The following is a 17178-nucleotide window of genomic DNA, read 5'->3' as shown; positions in this document are numbered from 1 at the left end:
GAGCGGAAGAAAGTAGAGACAGAGGTAGGCAAGATTAGGGGTGATGGTCCAGAGAAAAGGAAGTAATGATAGTCTTAATGATAATGAGAATAGATTATATCTGTTGAGCACTTACAATGTGCTAGGTACTTGTTCTTTTTTAAAAATATTTAATTTAATTTAATTTATTTTAATTTGACCAGACAGGGACAGAGTGAGAGCAAGAAAGATGCAAAGTGAGAAAGCAAGCCACCAGGTCCAGGACTCAAACCATGGTCACCCATGTAGGAGTTCAGTGCCCTTAACCACCATGCCACCTGCCAGCCCCCTAGGCACTATTCTTTACTTGTGTTCACTCATTTAAATTTTTTTCCTTTATTCATGATAGAGCATGTGCATATGCATGTGAGAAAGAGAGAAAGAAAGGTGTGCACCTTTCATGGGGTCTGATTATGCTGTAGTCCCTTTTCCTCAGTCTCTAGCCTGCTGGATCCTGGTCACTCGTGTGCATGTCTGGCATGTTTCAGGCAAACTGAACCAGGAATTCAAGCTGTGGTTGCTATGTGGGATCTAGCTTTTTGTGAGCAACGCTGTGCCATGGAGCTGGCCTAAGGTTATATAATTATTAAATAGCAGAACCAGAATGTGAACCAGGGCATTCTAGCTTTAAAGCCCCAACTCTTATCAAAAATACCTCACTTACTGCTTCTCTAATATCAGTAATAGTAATAATGACAATGATATAAAGTTATAGTGTCCCAAGAACTGACAGACTTCCAGGCATTCTGCTAAGCACCTCTTTGAAATATTTAGAATGCCGTACGTGTTAACATTAGTAGCTCCTCTATATTAAGCTCTTGATGTGTATTCTATGAAGTAGAGGTTATCTACATTTTACAGATGAAGAAATAGGTCTAGGAAGGCCTGTGAAGCTTTACTGTGCCTCAGTTTGAGCCTCCATGATTAGTAAGACAGATAGCCTGGGCTAAGGGGAACACCTGTGAGAGGTTCTGGTGCCCTCATCAGCTAGGAGGCCCAAACTGAACATCATCAGTGTGTCTGCTCTTTAGTAGGCCTCCTGCATAAGTGACAGATTGTCCTAGACTATTGGGCTCTTGGATGACTGGGCACATAGTGGGTGTAAACCCGGGCCCTATTTGAGTTAACTTGCTCAGCCTCTGATGATGGAATATATTTATTTCCTAGGCCAAGATCAAGCAAAAGCTGCGGGAGATTGAAGAGAATCAGAAGCGGATTGAGAAATTGGAGGAATACATCACCACTAGCAAGTATGTGGTTCTGTGGCCTTTATCCTTACTTCTAGGCTTGTTGTGGCCCTATTGTCCTACCCTTCTCCAGGCAGGATTTGTAGAGTTCCTCTCAGCCGAGAATATTTTCTGATCAGCCAGGATAACTCCCATGTTCCCTCATTTTGTAGGCAGTCCTTAGAGGAGCAGAAGAAGCTAGAAGGCGAATTGACAGAGGAGGTTGAGATGGCCAAGCGGCGTATTGATGAGATCAATAAAGAGCTGAACCAGGTGATGGAACAGCTAGGTGATGCCCGCATTGACCGCCAGGAGAGTAGCCGCCAGCAGAGAAAGGCAGAGATAATGGAAAGCATCAAGCGCCTTTACCCTGGCTCTGTGGTAAGTGTGGAGAGGGACCTCCTTTCCTGAGCACTTACTCTTACAGTCACTGTCACATGATCTTCCCAGTGACCCTAGGAGGACAGAGTTACTAATTCCATTCTTACAGCTGGTGAAACAGGCTCAGAGGTTGAATGACTTGCCCAAAGCAACATAGCTTATAAGTGGAAGAACTACAATTCAAACTCAACTTATTCTTAATTCTTAAGCTCATATTCTTTCATCACACCAAATATATCTTCCTGAAGGGTTTGTCTTGCTGTGTATATTCCTCTTTGGGAAATGGGAAACAAGGGAAGCATTTGGAATAAGGAGGGAATGTGGAGGTGAAATTACTCTCCCAGGGAATAGCTTCATGAGTCTTCCATATCAGCTCCCGTGCCATATGGCAACTGGCCCATCAACTTTTAGGGACAGTCTGGACTTTATCAGGTCTCCTGGTCTCTTGGCCTCTTTCACCAAATCCTTAGTTCCCAGGTTCCCTCAATATTATCTGTTATCCCGTCCTTGGGTTAAACTTAGTTTGGTTCCAAATATCTTTATCCTGATCATTCCTCTGGGGAATCCTAGGGAAATACGTTTGAATTAGGGTTAGTCCCTGCCCTTGAAGGTCTTAGGGAACCATGCTTATAAGTATGAATTAGGCTCAGTCTTTGTCCTTAAGGATCTTAAGGAACCATGCTTGGTTTTGGAGAGTTGGGAGAAGGAAACTGGTAAAATATTTATTTTGCTGATTACTTGTAAGAATTTGAGATAATTTATATAAAGTATCTGGCATAGTTCCTGGGTGGTAGTGATCTGTGAAATGGTAAGTGAGGTTTAGAAAGATGATTTAGGATTCAGACATGACTGCCTGAAGTCTTCATAGCTTGGGAGCCAGAATAGTGTGAGGTTTTTGTTCCTCTCTGAGGTACCAGACAAGCAGAGCACTTTTCTTCCTCTTCGTGTAGCCAGCACTTCTTTTCTGACACCAGATGTGGATGCAGTTTTCCGCACATACCTAACAGTTCTCTGGTGGACTCCAGCTGGGTGTCCTGTACTTCATTTGAATTCTGACACTTTCTAACTGGAAATATCAAATCCCACAGGTTAAGGACTTAGCCTCACAATACTGTTGCCCACTTCAGATGTCAGAGTTAGGTCCCAGGTTGGCATCTGTGCTCCTGACTTGGTTTAAAATCAGAGTACCCATGACTCCCATCTTGGGTTTAATAAGGTACTAGAGCAGCTTACAGAACTCAGGGAAATCTTTTACTTCTGTTTATCCATTTATTAAAAAGGATATTATAAAAGATACAGATGAACGGCCAGGCAGAAGAGATGCATAGGGTGAGGTATGGGAGAAGGCCATGGAGCTGCTGCTGTGCTCTCTCCAGGCAGTTACCTCCACATATTTAGCTATCTGGAAGCTCCTGATTTGTTTCTTTTTCTTTTTTTAAAGAATTATTTATTTAATTTTGTTTATTATTATTATTGCTTTTAGTTTATTATGCCACAGGCACTCATCAGACAGAGAGAGAAAGTGAGAAAGCAAACTACCAAGTCTGGGAAACTGTGGTTGGCCATGTGGGAGTCCAGCACTTTAAACACCATGCCACCTGCTGGCCCCTTTATTTGTTTCTTTATGGAGTTACATTGGCGTGATTGATTAAATTGTTGGCCATTGGTAAAATCTCAATCTTAGCCCTTCTCTCCTCCCTAGAGGTTGAGAGGGGTGAGTCTGAAAGTCCCAACTGTCTAATCAGGTCTTACTTAGTCTTTTGGGTGACAAGTCTCCATCCTAAAGCCCTGTAGAGGCCACCAGCCACCAGTCATCTCTTCAGTGTACTAAAGACAAGTATTTTGGGACCTACGCACCAGGTACTAGAGAGGAAGACCAAATATGTATTTCATGATGTCGTAGTCCACCCTGGTCTTTGAACACAGATCTTTTCCATCAAAACAATTATACAGGGACCAGCAGTTGGTGTAATTAATGGCTGTGTTGCTAGACTTCCATGTAGTTGACCACAGTTCGAGTCCCAGACCTGGTGGCTTAAACTTTGGCCCGGCGTGGGACTTTGTGCGCACGGGACCTGGAAGCTTAAAACTCATGTTGTGTGCATGTGCTTGCATATCCAAGATCCCGAGAGAAGAATGGAGATTTCTCACTTTCTGTCTGTCTGTCTCTCTCACGAGTGCAGGTGCCCTATGGCTAAAAACCTCCCCCCCCCAAAAAAAAATATTAATTATACAAGTCAAAAGATACTGGTACAGGGTCAGTTCTGTGCATTGGGGGAGCCGGCAGGTGGCGTGGTAGTTAAGGTGGTGCGGTGGTTAAGGTGGCACTGGACTCCTACATGGCCAACTGCAGTTCGTGTCCTGGACCTGGTGACTTGCTTTCTCACTTGCCCTCTCTCTCTTTCACTCTGTCCCTCTCTGGTCAAATTTAAAAAAATAAATAAGGTTAAATAAAATAATTCTTTTTTAAAAAAATGCTGTTCATTGGGAACTATATTCTACATGGCTGACTGTTTCGAATCCCAGCCCAGGTAGCTTGAAAAACATGAGGTGCTTGTGCATGCATGCCCAAAAACCTAGTGGGATGGAGGAAAGAGGATTGCAGTGTGATCATGCCCTATTGTGGGGAGTACTTGAGCGTTTACCCCCTTTGACAAGTGCACATGCCCCCTGGAAATAAGTAACGATACAGGTACATTATTAGAACCATTCAGTCATTCATTATTAGTTAGTCTGGTCCGTCATCATGTGTCATGAAAATGTCTCTCATACTGAGTCCACTCAGGTTTACAGACTTCCATTTGGTCTTGCAAGTTCCAAAAGCAGGATTGGTCTTGGTGAAAATAGCTCCATTTTTCAGGCATATGATATAATTGCTCTAAGAAGCAATATCATTTCTTGTTCTGAGTCTCTCTTAAGGTGTTAATGTAATATTGGGTTTCCCTAATTACATAACCTATCAATTCATTCCTTTGCCTGCCTTCTCTTATCCAAACTTTTCCACGTTTGGAAAGGACATTAGGATTGGCCTCTTTACTGGTCCAAATTACAGGCAGCAATACTAGTCTAGGGAGTACTTCCATTCCTGTTCATATAAGGTAGAATTACATAGGTTTAGAACTAGTGGGCTATTTTGAACACTAGGCAATACAGTTGTATTCACTTTTCCTCATACAGATTTTGGTCTACCCTCTTTCTGAGCTGGGAATAGGGATTCCTGAGCCAGCTCCCCAAAGCCTCATGCTTCAATTTTCTCTTTCTCCTTTACTCAGTATGGTCGCCTCATTGACCTCTGCCAGCCCACTCAAAAGAAGTATCAGATTGCTGTAACCAAGGTGTTGGGCAAGAACATGGATGCCATTATTGTGGACTCAGAGAAGACAGGCCGGGACTGTATTCAGTATATTAAGGAGCAGCGTGGGGAGCCTGAGACCTTCTTACCTCTTGACTACCTGGAGGTGAGGCTTGTGGGGATGGGGTCAGGGAAGTATTTATGGCCCTTTCTCCTGACTTTCTGTGTTCTGCCATTAACTGAGCTTCTCCCCACAGGTGAAACCTACAGATGAGAAACTCCGGGAGCTGAAGGGGGCCAAACTAGTGATTGATGTCATTCGCTATGAGCCACCTCACATCAAAAAGGCCCTGCAGTATGCTTGTGGCAATGCCCTTGTCTGTGACAACGTGGAGGATGCCCGCCGCATTGCCTTTGGAGGCCACCAGCGCCACAAGGTGTGGATTCCCTTGACCATATTGGAGCTGGGAAGTCTCAGTATTGGAAATTTCTTTGTTCAGCTTCTCCACCTTTTCTTCTCTCTTCTTACTGTATATAGACAGTGGCACTGGATGGGACCCTGTTCCAGAAGTCAGGAGTGATCTCTGGTGGGGCCAGTGACTTGAAGGCCAAGGCACGGCGCTGGGATGAGAAAGCAGTAGACAAGTTGAAAGAGAAGAAGGAGCGGTTGACAGAGGAGTTGAAAGTAAGCCACCAGCAGCACTGCCTCTAGGAATGGGGGTCCTAAGCCCAGGTCAGCTACCTTCTTTTTTTTTTAATTAATTAATTTATTTATTTTCATTTAATTTTTTCCATACATTCAATCACATTATTATTTGTCTTACAAAATGGATATTTCAACAGGTGAACACCTCTCCCCAGCACCGTCGATAAAACCACAAAGATCTTCAACAGATAATAACTCACCTCTCTGTGCCATTAATGCTTTTCCCCCTGTCCCTCCCCCAAATGTCCTTCCTCAGACCCTCTTTCACACACACTATATCTGGTATTTACATCTATATACTGCGTTTCTATATCCTTTAGACAATTAGTTTCAGTCATAGAGTGCAGACACACGGTATATATTAAGTGGGGACATACAATGCCTCTCTTTCATAGCATGGCTTGCTTCACTCAGCAGTAAGTTATACTTTATCGGAAAAGTGCTTGCACATTGATGTTTATTGCGGCATGTTTCACGATTGCTAAGTCATGGAAGCAACCCAAATGCCCACGAACTGATGAATGGTTAGAAAAACTGTGGCACATATATTCAATGGAGTACTATTCATCCATAAAAAAAAACAACAAAATCCTGGCTTTTGACAGGAAGTGGATGAATATGGAAGACTTAAAGCTACCTTCTTAATCACCTGGCTCTTGTCCTCTCCAGGAGCAGATGAAGGCAAAGCGGAAAGAGGCAGAACTGCGTCAGGTACAGTCTCAGGCCCATGGACTACAGATGCGGCTCAAATACTCACAAAGTGACTTAGAGCAGACCAAGACACGACATCTAGCCCTGAATCTGCAGGTGAGGAGGCCTGGCCGCCAGCTCTGTTCTCTAAAGGCCATCCTCACATTTCTGGCCTAGGTTTCTTAGGGGATGGGGAACTTGTTCCACTCTCCACTCTCCCAGTCTGCTTCAAGGAACCAAGCATAGCATAGACTCAGACAGCTAGGGGTTCAGATCTTGGCTCTGACATGTGTATGACATTAGGCAAGTTACTTAACCTCTCAGTGTCAGTTTTCTCATTTTTATCTGTAAAATGAGAGAATATATCTGCTTTATCTGGTCATTGTGAAGATTGGATGACTTAATACTGGTAAAACAGACTAGTAAGTGCTTAGTTAGTGTTAGGTACTATTATTAGAATAATCTATTTATTCAACAAATATTTGAACTTCTGAAAGTGAGCTACAAGCATTTTAGTCCCTGTGGATAGGAAGAGTATTCTGGGAATATTAATGTTTTTTAAATTATTGGGTGCTTCCCCAGACCACCTTGGAGGCATTATATAATATGTGATGTGTGTATATGTGTGTGTACATAAATATTTGTATGTATACATATAAAATTTTACCTCTTTTTAAACTCAAAGTTTGAATTCTAAAATATGTCTGGCCCCCGAGGTTATAGGTAAAGGATTGTGGACCTACGGCCAGTGATGTTCACTGTGTGCTCAGTTCTTTAAAAGCATACTGGAGGCCAGGGAGAAAGCCATGTATTACATGGCTCCAGCGAGAGGTGGTGGAGTCTTTACCAGACAGAGGTGCTATGCCAAGATCTCCCCGCATCCGGGGAGCTAGCCCTTTGGATCAGGGTAGTAAAGCAAGGATCCTGGTCTCTCTTGTCCTCTCAACCCATGGCCTGTAGGAAAAGTCCAAGCTGGAGAGTGAGCTAGCCAACTTTGGGCCTCGTATTAATGACATCAAGAGGATCATCCAGAGCCGAGAAAGGGAGATGAAAGACTTGAAAGAGAAGATGAACCAGGTTGGTAGTGGGTTACTCACACCAGTATGAACAGCAGCCTGGGACTTGGGGTAGAAACAGAACTCTGACCAGATGGGCCTCTGCCCACCCTGGATTCTCCCCTCAGGTAGAGGATGAGGTGTTTGAAGAATTTTGTCGGGAGATTGGTGTGCGCAACATCCGGGAGTTTGAAGAAGAGAAGGTGAAACGTCAGAATGAAATTGCCAAGAAGCGGTAGGTGCAAGTATCTTAGAAGGGACTGGGATGTCCTTGAGCCTCCAGCATGATATCCTGGGAAAGTCAGATGCCATAATAAGGCAAGGACCAGCTTCTAGAACTATGAGAGTTTATTGTTGGTAGGTGTTAAAGAATTAGGGAGACTAGGGAGGTAGTATGGCATAGTGTAAATACTGAGAGTGCCAGCTTTAAACTTAGTTTACCTGGATTAGAATTCCAATTCCACAACTTATTTTGGGCAGTGATTTGACCTCTTGAAGCCTCCATTTTTGTCAGATGGGATAATGATGCCTATCTCATGGCATTCATTGTTGGAAGGATCTGATGGAATAATGTCTAAAGTATTTAGCATAATACTAAGACCAAAAGTATTTACTTTTTTTATTGTCATCCTAGTAGGTGGGGAGGGTTGGAGGAATAAAGTTCTAGGTTGGAAGAGTAGCCAGCCAAAATAAGCTTCTCTTCACTTTAGTTCATTCATTCAACAAGCCTTTCTTTCTTTTTTCTTTTTTTTTTAAAGAGGTTTTTGCTATAGGGCACTTGGCATTCGCTAGAGAGACAGAAAGTGAGAAATCACGCCCCCAGGGGGGATGGCCATGCCACAATCCTTTCTCTTCCATTCTCCCTTTGGGATTTTGGGCATGCATACACACATGCCCAGTATGTTTTAAGTCACTGGTTCCCAGACTCAAACCATAATTGATTACGTGGGAGTTCAGCAATGTAACCATTATGCCATCTGCTGGTCCCCAACAAACCTTTCTTGGGTAATTACCTTGTGTCAGGTTTTACGGAGACCAGCAGTTAGTGTAATGGCTATGTCGCAGGACTCCCATGTAGTCGACCGTGGTTCGAGTCCCAGACCCGGTGGCTTAAACTGACGCCGGGTGCATGTGTGTGCATGCCCAAGATCCCGAGAGGAGAATGGAGGAGAAGGGATTGCAGCGTGGCCATCCCCCTGGGGGTGATTTCTCACTTTCTGTCGCTCTCTGTCTTTCTGGCGAGCGCATGCACCCTGTAACAAAAACCTCTCAACAAAAAGAGAAAACAACCTTGTGTCAGGTTTTCCTGTGCTCAGTATCGGAGGAGGGCAGGGGAGATGGAAGTAAGACAGAGATGACAAGACATAGTCTCTGGATCCTGGGCCTCAGGCTGCAGTTCTCTCTTTTCACCACTACAGTAAATATCGATCGCTCTCTTACCCCCAGGCCAGGCTTGGGATATAGAATGGAATCAGAATCAAAGGCTATTTCTTTTCTCAGAGAGCTTATAGAGTACTGGGGGAAAGAGGTAGATCAATAATTTCGGAACAATGTGATTGAGGGTATAATTAAGGTAGGTACAAAATTTAAAGGAAATTTTCAAGAAACTGCAAATGAACAAGAGAGAAAATAAAAACAATGACGGGAAGTCCAATAGAACAATGGGCAGAGAGCGTAGTTGGCATTTCATGAAGAAAGAAGCTCAAATGGTTAAGAATTATAGGAATTGATATTCAATATATTTTCTTTTTGAGAAATTTTTGCTATACGGTGTGTGCACTTGCCAAAGAGACAGAAAGCAAGAAATCATCCCTCAGGAGGATGGTTATGCCATAATCCCCTCTCAGGATTTTGGGCACGCACATACACACACCTGGTGTGAATTTCAAGCTGCTGGGCCTGAGACTTGAACCATGGATAACCATGTGGGAGTCCAGAGCCTTAGCCACCACACCACCTGCTCACCCCAATGTTCATTCTCTTAATCAGAGGAATGTAAAGTAAAAATAATCCAGCAGTATTTGGTGAGTGTACATATATCTTCTGTAGTATATAGGTGTGTGTGCGTTTGTATGTATCCCAGAGAGCATCTCATCACTGGTTTACAAAAAGACACATTTGGACTTAATCTTGGCATAATTTGTGAAGTGGGACATTAGTGGCAATGCCAATGGCAATCACCAGGGACAAGTATACATTAAATATGTTGAATATACAGACTATGGGAAACTATAGCAGTTCAAAGCAAGAACTAAATTAACAGGCCTTACCATGGATAAATTATGTATCTTATATTGACTGAAAAGGAATGAGATTTACAACACCATTACATTTGTATAAATTTAAAAACAATGACATTTTCCAAGGATACATACTTAAGGGTATTTGTGTGTTTGTGGTACATGTTTACTCTAGGGAGGGTAATGGGAGTGGAAATCAGGGATTGAAACAGTGAGAACAAGAGAAGGGTCTTGCACAAACAGTGATAATAAGTGTGTTCCAACTGTGGGCTATAAATAACTCTGCATCTAAAGTCCATAAAGGGAGAAACCCAACAAAATGTAATAGAAACTGAGAGCCTGCTTTGAACTGCCAGGAAAGGTTTTACAGAATAAGGAGTGATGAAACTGGATTTAGCCAGCCAGGCAGTGACAGAAGAAGGGAGTTCCAGGTAGCAAGAACAGCTTGGAGGTGTGAGAGATCATGCCTTGTTCTGGATACTAAGTAGTTTTGAATGTCTGGAGTGTAAAAATGGGATCTGAAGGAAGGCAGGGGTGGCGGAGAGGTCAGCAGGGGTCAGATCACAGAAGGCTTTATGAGTCATACTTAGGAAACTGGACTTAAATTGCATAGCTCCAAATTATAGTTAATTACATTCCATTTGGATTATAGTGACTAATAGGTTTAAGCTGCTAGCATGATATCTGGCAGCATCCATCATACCATATTGGGGGTTGGAGAGGCAGTTGTAAGTTAGTCCTGCCTGACCTGCTCATATCGGTGTTGCTGATTACATACTCCTTCAGTTTTGAAGAGATGGGAAGGAGTACAATAGCAGGAATCTAGTATTTTCTATATGTTTTTAATACTACCCACACCCTGTCCCTTATGCTCGGGAATCTTGGGAGAGAGGTTGTGATGCTGGAAAGTCACAGTCCTTGGGCAAAGATGAACTGAGTGCAGCCAGTATGCCTAACAATGGTGATGATAACTAAAATTTATGAAGTAGTGAGACCAACAGATGGCGTAATGGTTATGTTACTGGACTTCAAGTAGTCGACCACAGTTTAAGTACCAGGCCTAGTGGCTTATAACTCATGCCAGGTGCGTGTGTATGTGCCCAAAATCCTGAGAGAAGAATGGAGAAGGGATTGCGGCATAGTCATCCCCCTGGGGGTGATTTCTTGCTCTCTGTCCCTCCAGCAAGTGTACATGCTTTACAGCAAAAATTTCTCTCTCAAAAAAAAAGTTTATTGAGTAGTTACTCTGTGCCAGGCATGGTTCTAAGGACTTCATGCAGACATTAACTTGTTTAAAAAAACTGCCAATAACTCTGAGGTAAGTAGTAGTAGTATTTTCATTTTACAGATGAGGAAACCAAGGCATAGAGAATATAACTAACTTGAATATGACACTACTTGTAGTAAGTGGTAAGGTTGACAATACCAATCCTCATAACCCTCCACATTATATTGCAGTGTTAGTATATGTGAAAGAGCCGGGTTTTTGGTGTTCCAATATTTGTGCCATTTGCTAACTATGTGGCATTAGGCAGGATCTTTTACCTCTTAGCCTAAGTTTTCTTATTTGTAAAATTAAGATAATAATGCCAACTTTGGAGCTGTTGATAAGAGAATTAGAGATAAATAGTCTCTGGATCCTGGGCCTCAGGCTGCAGTTCTCTCTTTTCACCACTACAGTAAATATCGATCGCTCTCTTACCCCCAGGCCAGGCTTGGGATATAGAATGGAATCAGAATCAAAGGCTATTTCTTTTCTCAGAGAGCTTATAGAGTACTGGGGGAAAGAGGTAGATCAATAATTTCGGAACAATGTGATTGAGGGTATAATTAAGGTAGGTACAAAATTTAAAGGAAATTTTCAAGAAACTGCAAATGAACAAGAGAGAAAATAAAAACAATGACGGGAAGTCCAATAGAACAATGGGCAGAGAGCGTAGTTGGCATTTCATGAAGAAAGAAGCTCAAATGGTTAAGAATTATAGGAATTGATATTCAATATATTTTCTTTTTGAGAAATTTTTGCTATACGGTGTGTGCACTTGCCAAAGAGACAGAAAGCAAGAAATCATCCCTCAGGAGGATGGTTATGCCATAATCCCCTCTCAGGATTTTGGGCACGCACATACACACACCTGGTGTGAATTTCAAGCTGCTGGGCCTGAGACTTGAACCATGGATAACCATGTGGGAGTCCAGAGCCTTAGCCACCACACCACCTGCTCACCCCAATGTTCATTCTCTTAATCAGAGGAATGTAAAGTAAAAATAATCCAGCAGTATTTGGTGAGTGTACATATATCTTCTGTAGTATATAGGTGTGTGTGCGTTTGTATGTATCCCAGAGAGCATCTCATCACTGGTTTACAAAAAGACACATTTGGACTTAATCTTGGCATAATTTGTGAAGTGGGACATTAGTGGCAATGCCAATGGCAATCACCAGGGACAAGTATACATTAAATATGTTGAATATACAGACTATGGGAAACTATAGCAGTTCAAAGCAAGAACTAAATTAACAGGCCTTACCATGGATAAATTATGTATCTTATATTGACTGAAAAGGAATGAGATTTACAACACCATTACATTTGTATAAATTTAAAAACAATGACATTTTCCAAGGATACATACTTAAGGGTATTTGTGTGTTTGTGGTACATGTTTACTCTAGGGAGGGTAATGGGAGTGGAAATCAGGGATTGAAACAGTGAGAACAAGAGAAGGGTCTTGCACAAACAGTGATAATAAGTGTGTTCCAACTGTGGGCTATAAATAACTCTGCATCTAAAGTCCATAAAGGGAGAAACCCAACAAAATGTAATAGAAACTGAGAGCCTGCTTTGAACTGCCAGGAAAGGTTTTACAGAATAAGGAGTGATGAAACTGGATTTAGCCAGCCAGGCAGTGACAGAAGAAGGGAGTTCCAGGTAGCAAGAACAGCTTGGAGGTGTGAGAGATCATGCCTTGTTCTGGATACTAAGTAGTTTTGAATGTCTGGAGTGTAAAAATGGGATCTGAAGGAAGGCAGGGGTGGCGGAGAGGTCAGCAGGGGTCAGATCACAGAAGGCTTTATGAGTCATACTTAGGAAACTGGACTTAAATTGCATAGCTCCAAATTATAGTTAATTACATTCCATTTGGATTATAGTGACTAATAGGTTTAAGCTGCTAGCATGATATCTGGCAGCATCCATCATACCATATTGGGGGTTGGAGAGGCAGTTGTAAGTTAGTCCTGCCTGACCTGCTCATATCGGTGTTGCTGATTACATACTCCTTCAGTTTTGAAGAGATGGGAAGGAGTACAATAGCAGGAATCTAGTATTTTCTATATGTTTTTAATACTACCCACACCCTGTCCCTTATGCTCGGGAATCTTGGGAGAGAGGTTGTGATGCTGGAAAGTCACAGTCCTTGGGCAAAGATGAACTGAGTGCAGCCAGTATGCCTAACAATGGTGATGATAACTAAAATTTATGAAGTAGTGAGACCAACAGATGGCGTAATGGTTATGTTACTGGACTTCAAGTAGTCGACCACAGTTTAAGTACCAGGCCTAGTGGCTTATAACTCATGCCAGGTGCGTGTGTATGTGCCCAAAATCCTGAGAGAAGAATGGAGAAGGGATTGCGGCATAGTCATCCCCCTGGGGGTGATTTCTTGCTCTCTGTCCCTCCAGCAAGTGTACATGCTTTACAGCAAAAATTTCTCTCTCAAAAAAAAAGTTTATTGAGTAGTTACTCTGTGCCAGGCATGGTTCTAAGGACTTCATGCAGACATTAACTTGTTTAAAAAAACTGCCAATAACTCTGAGGTAAGTAGTAGTAGTATTTTCATTTTACAGATGAGGAAACCAAGGCATAGAGAATATAACTAACTTGAATATGACACTACTTGTAGTAAGTGGTAAGGTTGATAATACCAATCCTCATAACCCTCCACATTATATTGCAGTGTTAGTATATGTGAAAGAGCCGGGTTTTTGGTGTTCCAATATTTGTGCCATTTGCTAACTATGTGGCATTAGGCAGGATCTTTTACCTCTTAGCCTAAGTTTTCTTATTTGTAAAATTAAGATAATAATGCCAACTTTGGAGCTGTTGATAAGAGAATTAGAGATAATATATGTAAAGTACATAGAAGCTTAATAAATAGGAATTATCAAAGCTGGTGGATTCAGATGGACCATTTTGTGCCTCTTTCTAGGAATGTAGGAGTGTGCTGGAGTCATCAGTTTTAAAGGGGGGTTAATGGAATTTGGTCTAATCTCCTGCCTTGTACCACATCCATAGGGCTAAACAGAGAAATTTAGTTTTCCAACTTTAGGAGACAGTTGATGTGCTTTGTATTGGTGAACTGAGTGGTTACTAAAATTCAACAGTAACTCTGAGTCCCTGAGGCCTGGACCTAGTTTCCCTTTCTCTCCACAGGTTGGAATTTGAGAATCAGAAGACTCGCTTGGGTATCCAGTTGGATTTTGAAAAGAACCAACTGAAAGAAGACCAGGATAAAGTACATATGTGGGAGCAGACTGTGAAAAAGGATGAAAATGAGATAGAAAAGCTCAAGAAGGTAAGGGTGGAGAGAATTAAAAGATAGAGTGGGGGGGCCAGATGGTGGTGCAGTAAAAAAACTCGACACTGCTGGGATGTCCTTCATGAGAAGGTTCTGGGTTTGTATTCAGAGACCTCCCTAAGTATGATAAACACTCACATGCTCGTGATTCGGGTTGCCTAAAGCTGGGGGTGATACTAAGACCCTGTTGAAAGTGCTGACTATCTATTTGTCTCTTGCTCATGGAAGGAAGAAAGAAACTTTAAATAAAACAAAAACAAAAAATAAGGGCCGACAGGTGGCGTGGTAGTTAAGGGCACTGGACTCCCACATGGTTGACTGTGGTTTGAGTCCTGGACCTGGTGGCTTGCTTTTTCACTTTCTTTTTCTCTCTGTCTCTCTCTCTGGTCAAAATAAATGAATGAATAAATAAAATTATATTAAATAATTCGTTAAAAAGAAAAAAATACTAAAAATGGGGAGAAAAAATTAGAAGAACTGTATGAACGACAAAGAATTATTTATTTCTATTTGTTATTATTTTCTCATTTGACCAGAGAGAGAGAGAGGGAAAGGGAAAGGAAAAAGGAAAAGAAAAAAACAAAGCCGTCACATCTGGGATGGTTTCCATATGGGAATCCAGTGCTTTTAACCACCACGCCACCTGCCGGCCCCAATTTCTATAATTTATAAATTTCATGGAAATCAATAAGAAAGATACCTAAGATCTATATAAGGGAAAAATGGGTAAGTGGATAAATAGTTCAAGAAGAGACCAAAATAGCACATAAAAACAAATAAGTAATTTAGCTTTACATGAAATAAAATCAAAGCAAAAATCAGATATAATTCGTTTCTCACTGTTATCTAAGTTTTTGTTTGTTTGTTTGGTTGGTTTGTTTGTGGTTTTTCTTTTTTTTTTTTTTTTTTTTGCTGTAGGGTTTGTGCACTCACTGGAGAGACAGAAAGCGAGAACACACCCTCCAGGAGGGGTCTGGCCACATCTCAATCCCTTCTTTTCCATTCTACTTTTGGGATTTGGGGCATGCATACACATGCGCCTGCCATAAGTTTCAAGCTGTGGGTCTGGGACTCAAACCATGGTTGACTACATGGAAGTCCAGCACTTTAGCCGCCATGCCACCTGCTGGCCCTAGTAGTTTAAAACAAAAAGGGATGATGCACAACCCCAGCTATGCCACAGAAAGCAGTGTTCTTATGCACTATGGCGCTGAGAGACTTCAGAATATATTTTTACCCTCTAAGTAATAACTGAGGAGATAATTGAAAATGCTGGCAAAGCTTTGTGTAAAGTGATTGGTCTTCATTAGGAGTGTTATTTATAGTTCCAAACTGGGAACTATTCAATGCCCTTGAAAAGTAGGTGTTTTGAACCAGCAGTTAGCGTAATGGCTATGTCGCTGGACTCCCACATAGTCAACCTTGGTTCATGTCCTGGACCCGGTGGCTTAAAACTCACGTGGGGCGCGTGTGCGTGCATGTCCAAGATCCCGAGAGGAGAATGGAGGAGAAGGGATTGCGGTGTGACCATCCCCCCTGGGGGGTGATTTCTCGCTTTCTGTCTCTATGTCTCTCTCTGTCTGGCTGGCAAGTGCACGTGCCCTGTAGCGAAAACCTCTCCAAAAAAAAAAAAAAGAAAGAAAAGTAGGTGCTTAGGGGGCCAGCAGGTGGTGTGGTGGTTAGGGTACTGGATCCTACATGGCTGACTTCACTGTTTGAGTCCTAGACCCAGCAGCTTGAAAAACATGCTGGGTGCATGTGTGTGCATGACAAAAATCCAAAGAGGAAAATAGAGGAGGAGTTGCAGCATGGCCATCTCCCCTGGGCAGTCATTTCTCTCTTTCTCTCTTTCTCCCTCTCTCTCCTCCTCTCCCTGCCTCTCCTTTTCCATGTCTCCCTAGTGAGCACACATGCCCTATGGCAAAAATCTAAAAAAGAAAGAAAGGAACTTACTAGTGTGTCTACATTTATATAAATATTTGTGTGGTATAATAGTCTTCATCCTAAACTAATACTAATTCCTCCTTTAGAAAAATAATTGTTTGGGGGCCAGCAGGTGGTGTGGTGGGTTAAGGACGCTAGACTCCCACATGGGGGACCATGGTCTGAGTCTCGGACCTGGTGACTTGCTTTCTCACTTTGTCTTTCTCTCTCTTGTTCTGTCTGTCTCTGGTCAAATTAAAATAAACAAAAATTTTTAAAAACTGACTTCATTATAAAATTAATTGTTTGATTTTATTTACTATTATTATTAAATTTAGCTTAGTGCAGGTGTTCATCAGAGAGAAACAGAGAGAGAAGGAAAGTAAGAAAGTAAACAGCCAGACCTGGGACTTGAACTGCAGTCAGCCATGTGGGATTCCAGCACCTTAACTACCTTGCCATCTCCTGGTTCCATACATGGACCCCTTTTGAAAGAGAAGTATTCTCTAGGTTCTTTAGGTGTTGACTTAAATCCTTGGTGTTACGTGAATGGAGTTAACCAAAAGCCAAAACAAATTTATTTTTTATTAGTTTATTTTATTTTATACATTTAATCACTGTACATTTCTTAACTTGTGAGTTGAATTTACCCAACATGAATATACTTCACACCAGTCCAGTTGAGGATACAAAACATTATCATCAACAGCTAATAATCTGTGTCCCACAAATGTCTTGCCTCTCTACTTTTCCTCAATTTCTTTCCTTGCACTCTCCTTTTCCCACCTTCTTCCCACATTGTCTCCAGTATCTATAACCATTTTCTTTCTTTTATTAATTTATTTTACATTCATTCATTGAACATCATCACAGAATACAAAATGTAATTTTCCATCCAGAATACACTGCATAGTGGCTTAATCATACATGTTATCATCAACAAATAATTTTCCATTTCTTGTTTCATATATATATATGTATATATATTTTCCCCCTATTTCTCACCCTCTGCCATTTCCCACCCTCCTCTCACACTGTCTCTGGTGTCTACAGTTGCTTTCCATTT

The 17178-nt window shown here is 41.8% G+C and overlaps 1 protein-coding gene across 1 annotated transcript in view; it reads left to right on the top strand.

Moving 5' to 3' along the window:
- SMC1A (structural maintenance of chromosomes 1A) overlaps positions 1 to 17178 on the top strand; it is a gene marked incomplete in the record, with an annotated part of 68275 nt that overhangs the window by 13488 nt on the left and 37609 nt on the right. Inside the window, 10 exon segments of the mRNA XM_014584888.2 lie at positions 1 to 24; positions 1186 to 1268; positions 1418 to 1625; positions 4898 to 5083; positions 5175 to 5354; positions 5456 to 5602; positions 6293 to 6430; positions 7274 to 7390; positions 7497 to 7603; positions 14045 to 14186. Of these exon segments, the coding sequence (XP_014440374.1) occupies positions 1 to 24; positions 1186 to 1268; positions 1418 to 1625; positions 4898 to 5083; positions 5175 to 5354; positions 5456 to 5602; positions 6293 to 6430; positions 7274 to 7390; positions 7497 to 7603; positions 14045 to 14186 (1332 nt within the window).

This window comes from Tupaia chinensis, unplaced genomic scaffold, assembly GCF_000334495.1.
Source record: "Tupaia chinensis unplaced genomic scaffold, TupChi_1.0 Scaffold148091_1, whole genome shotgun sequence".
NCBI classification, from domain to species: domain Eukaryota; kingdom Metazoa; phylum Chordata; class Mammalia; order Scandentia; family Tupaiidae; genus Tupaia; species Tupaia belangeri.
Note: the sequence above shows the minus strand (reverse complement) of the source record. Positions and strands in the feature narration are given on the sequence as shown.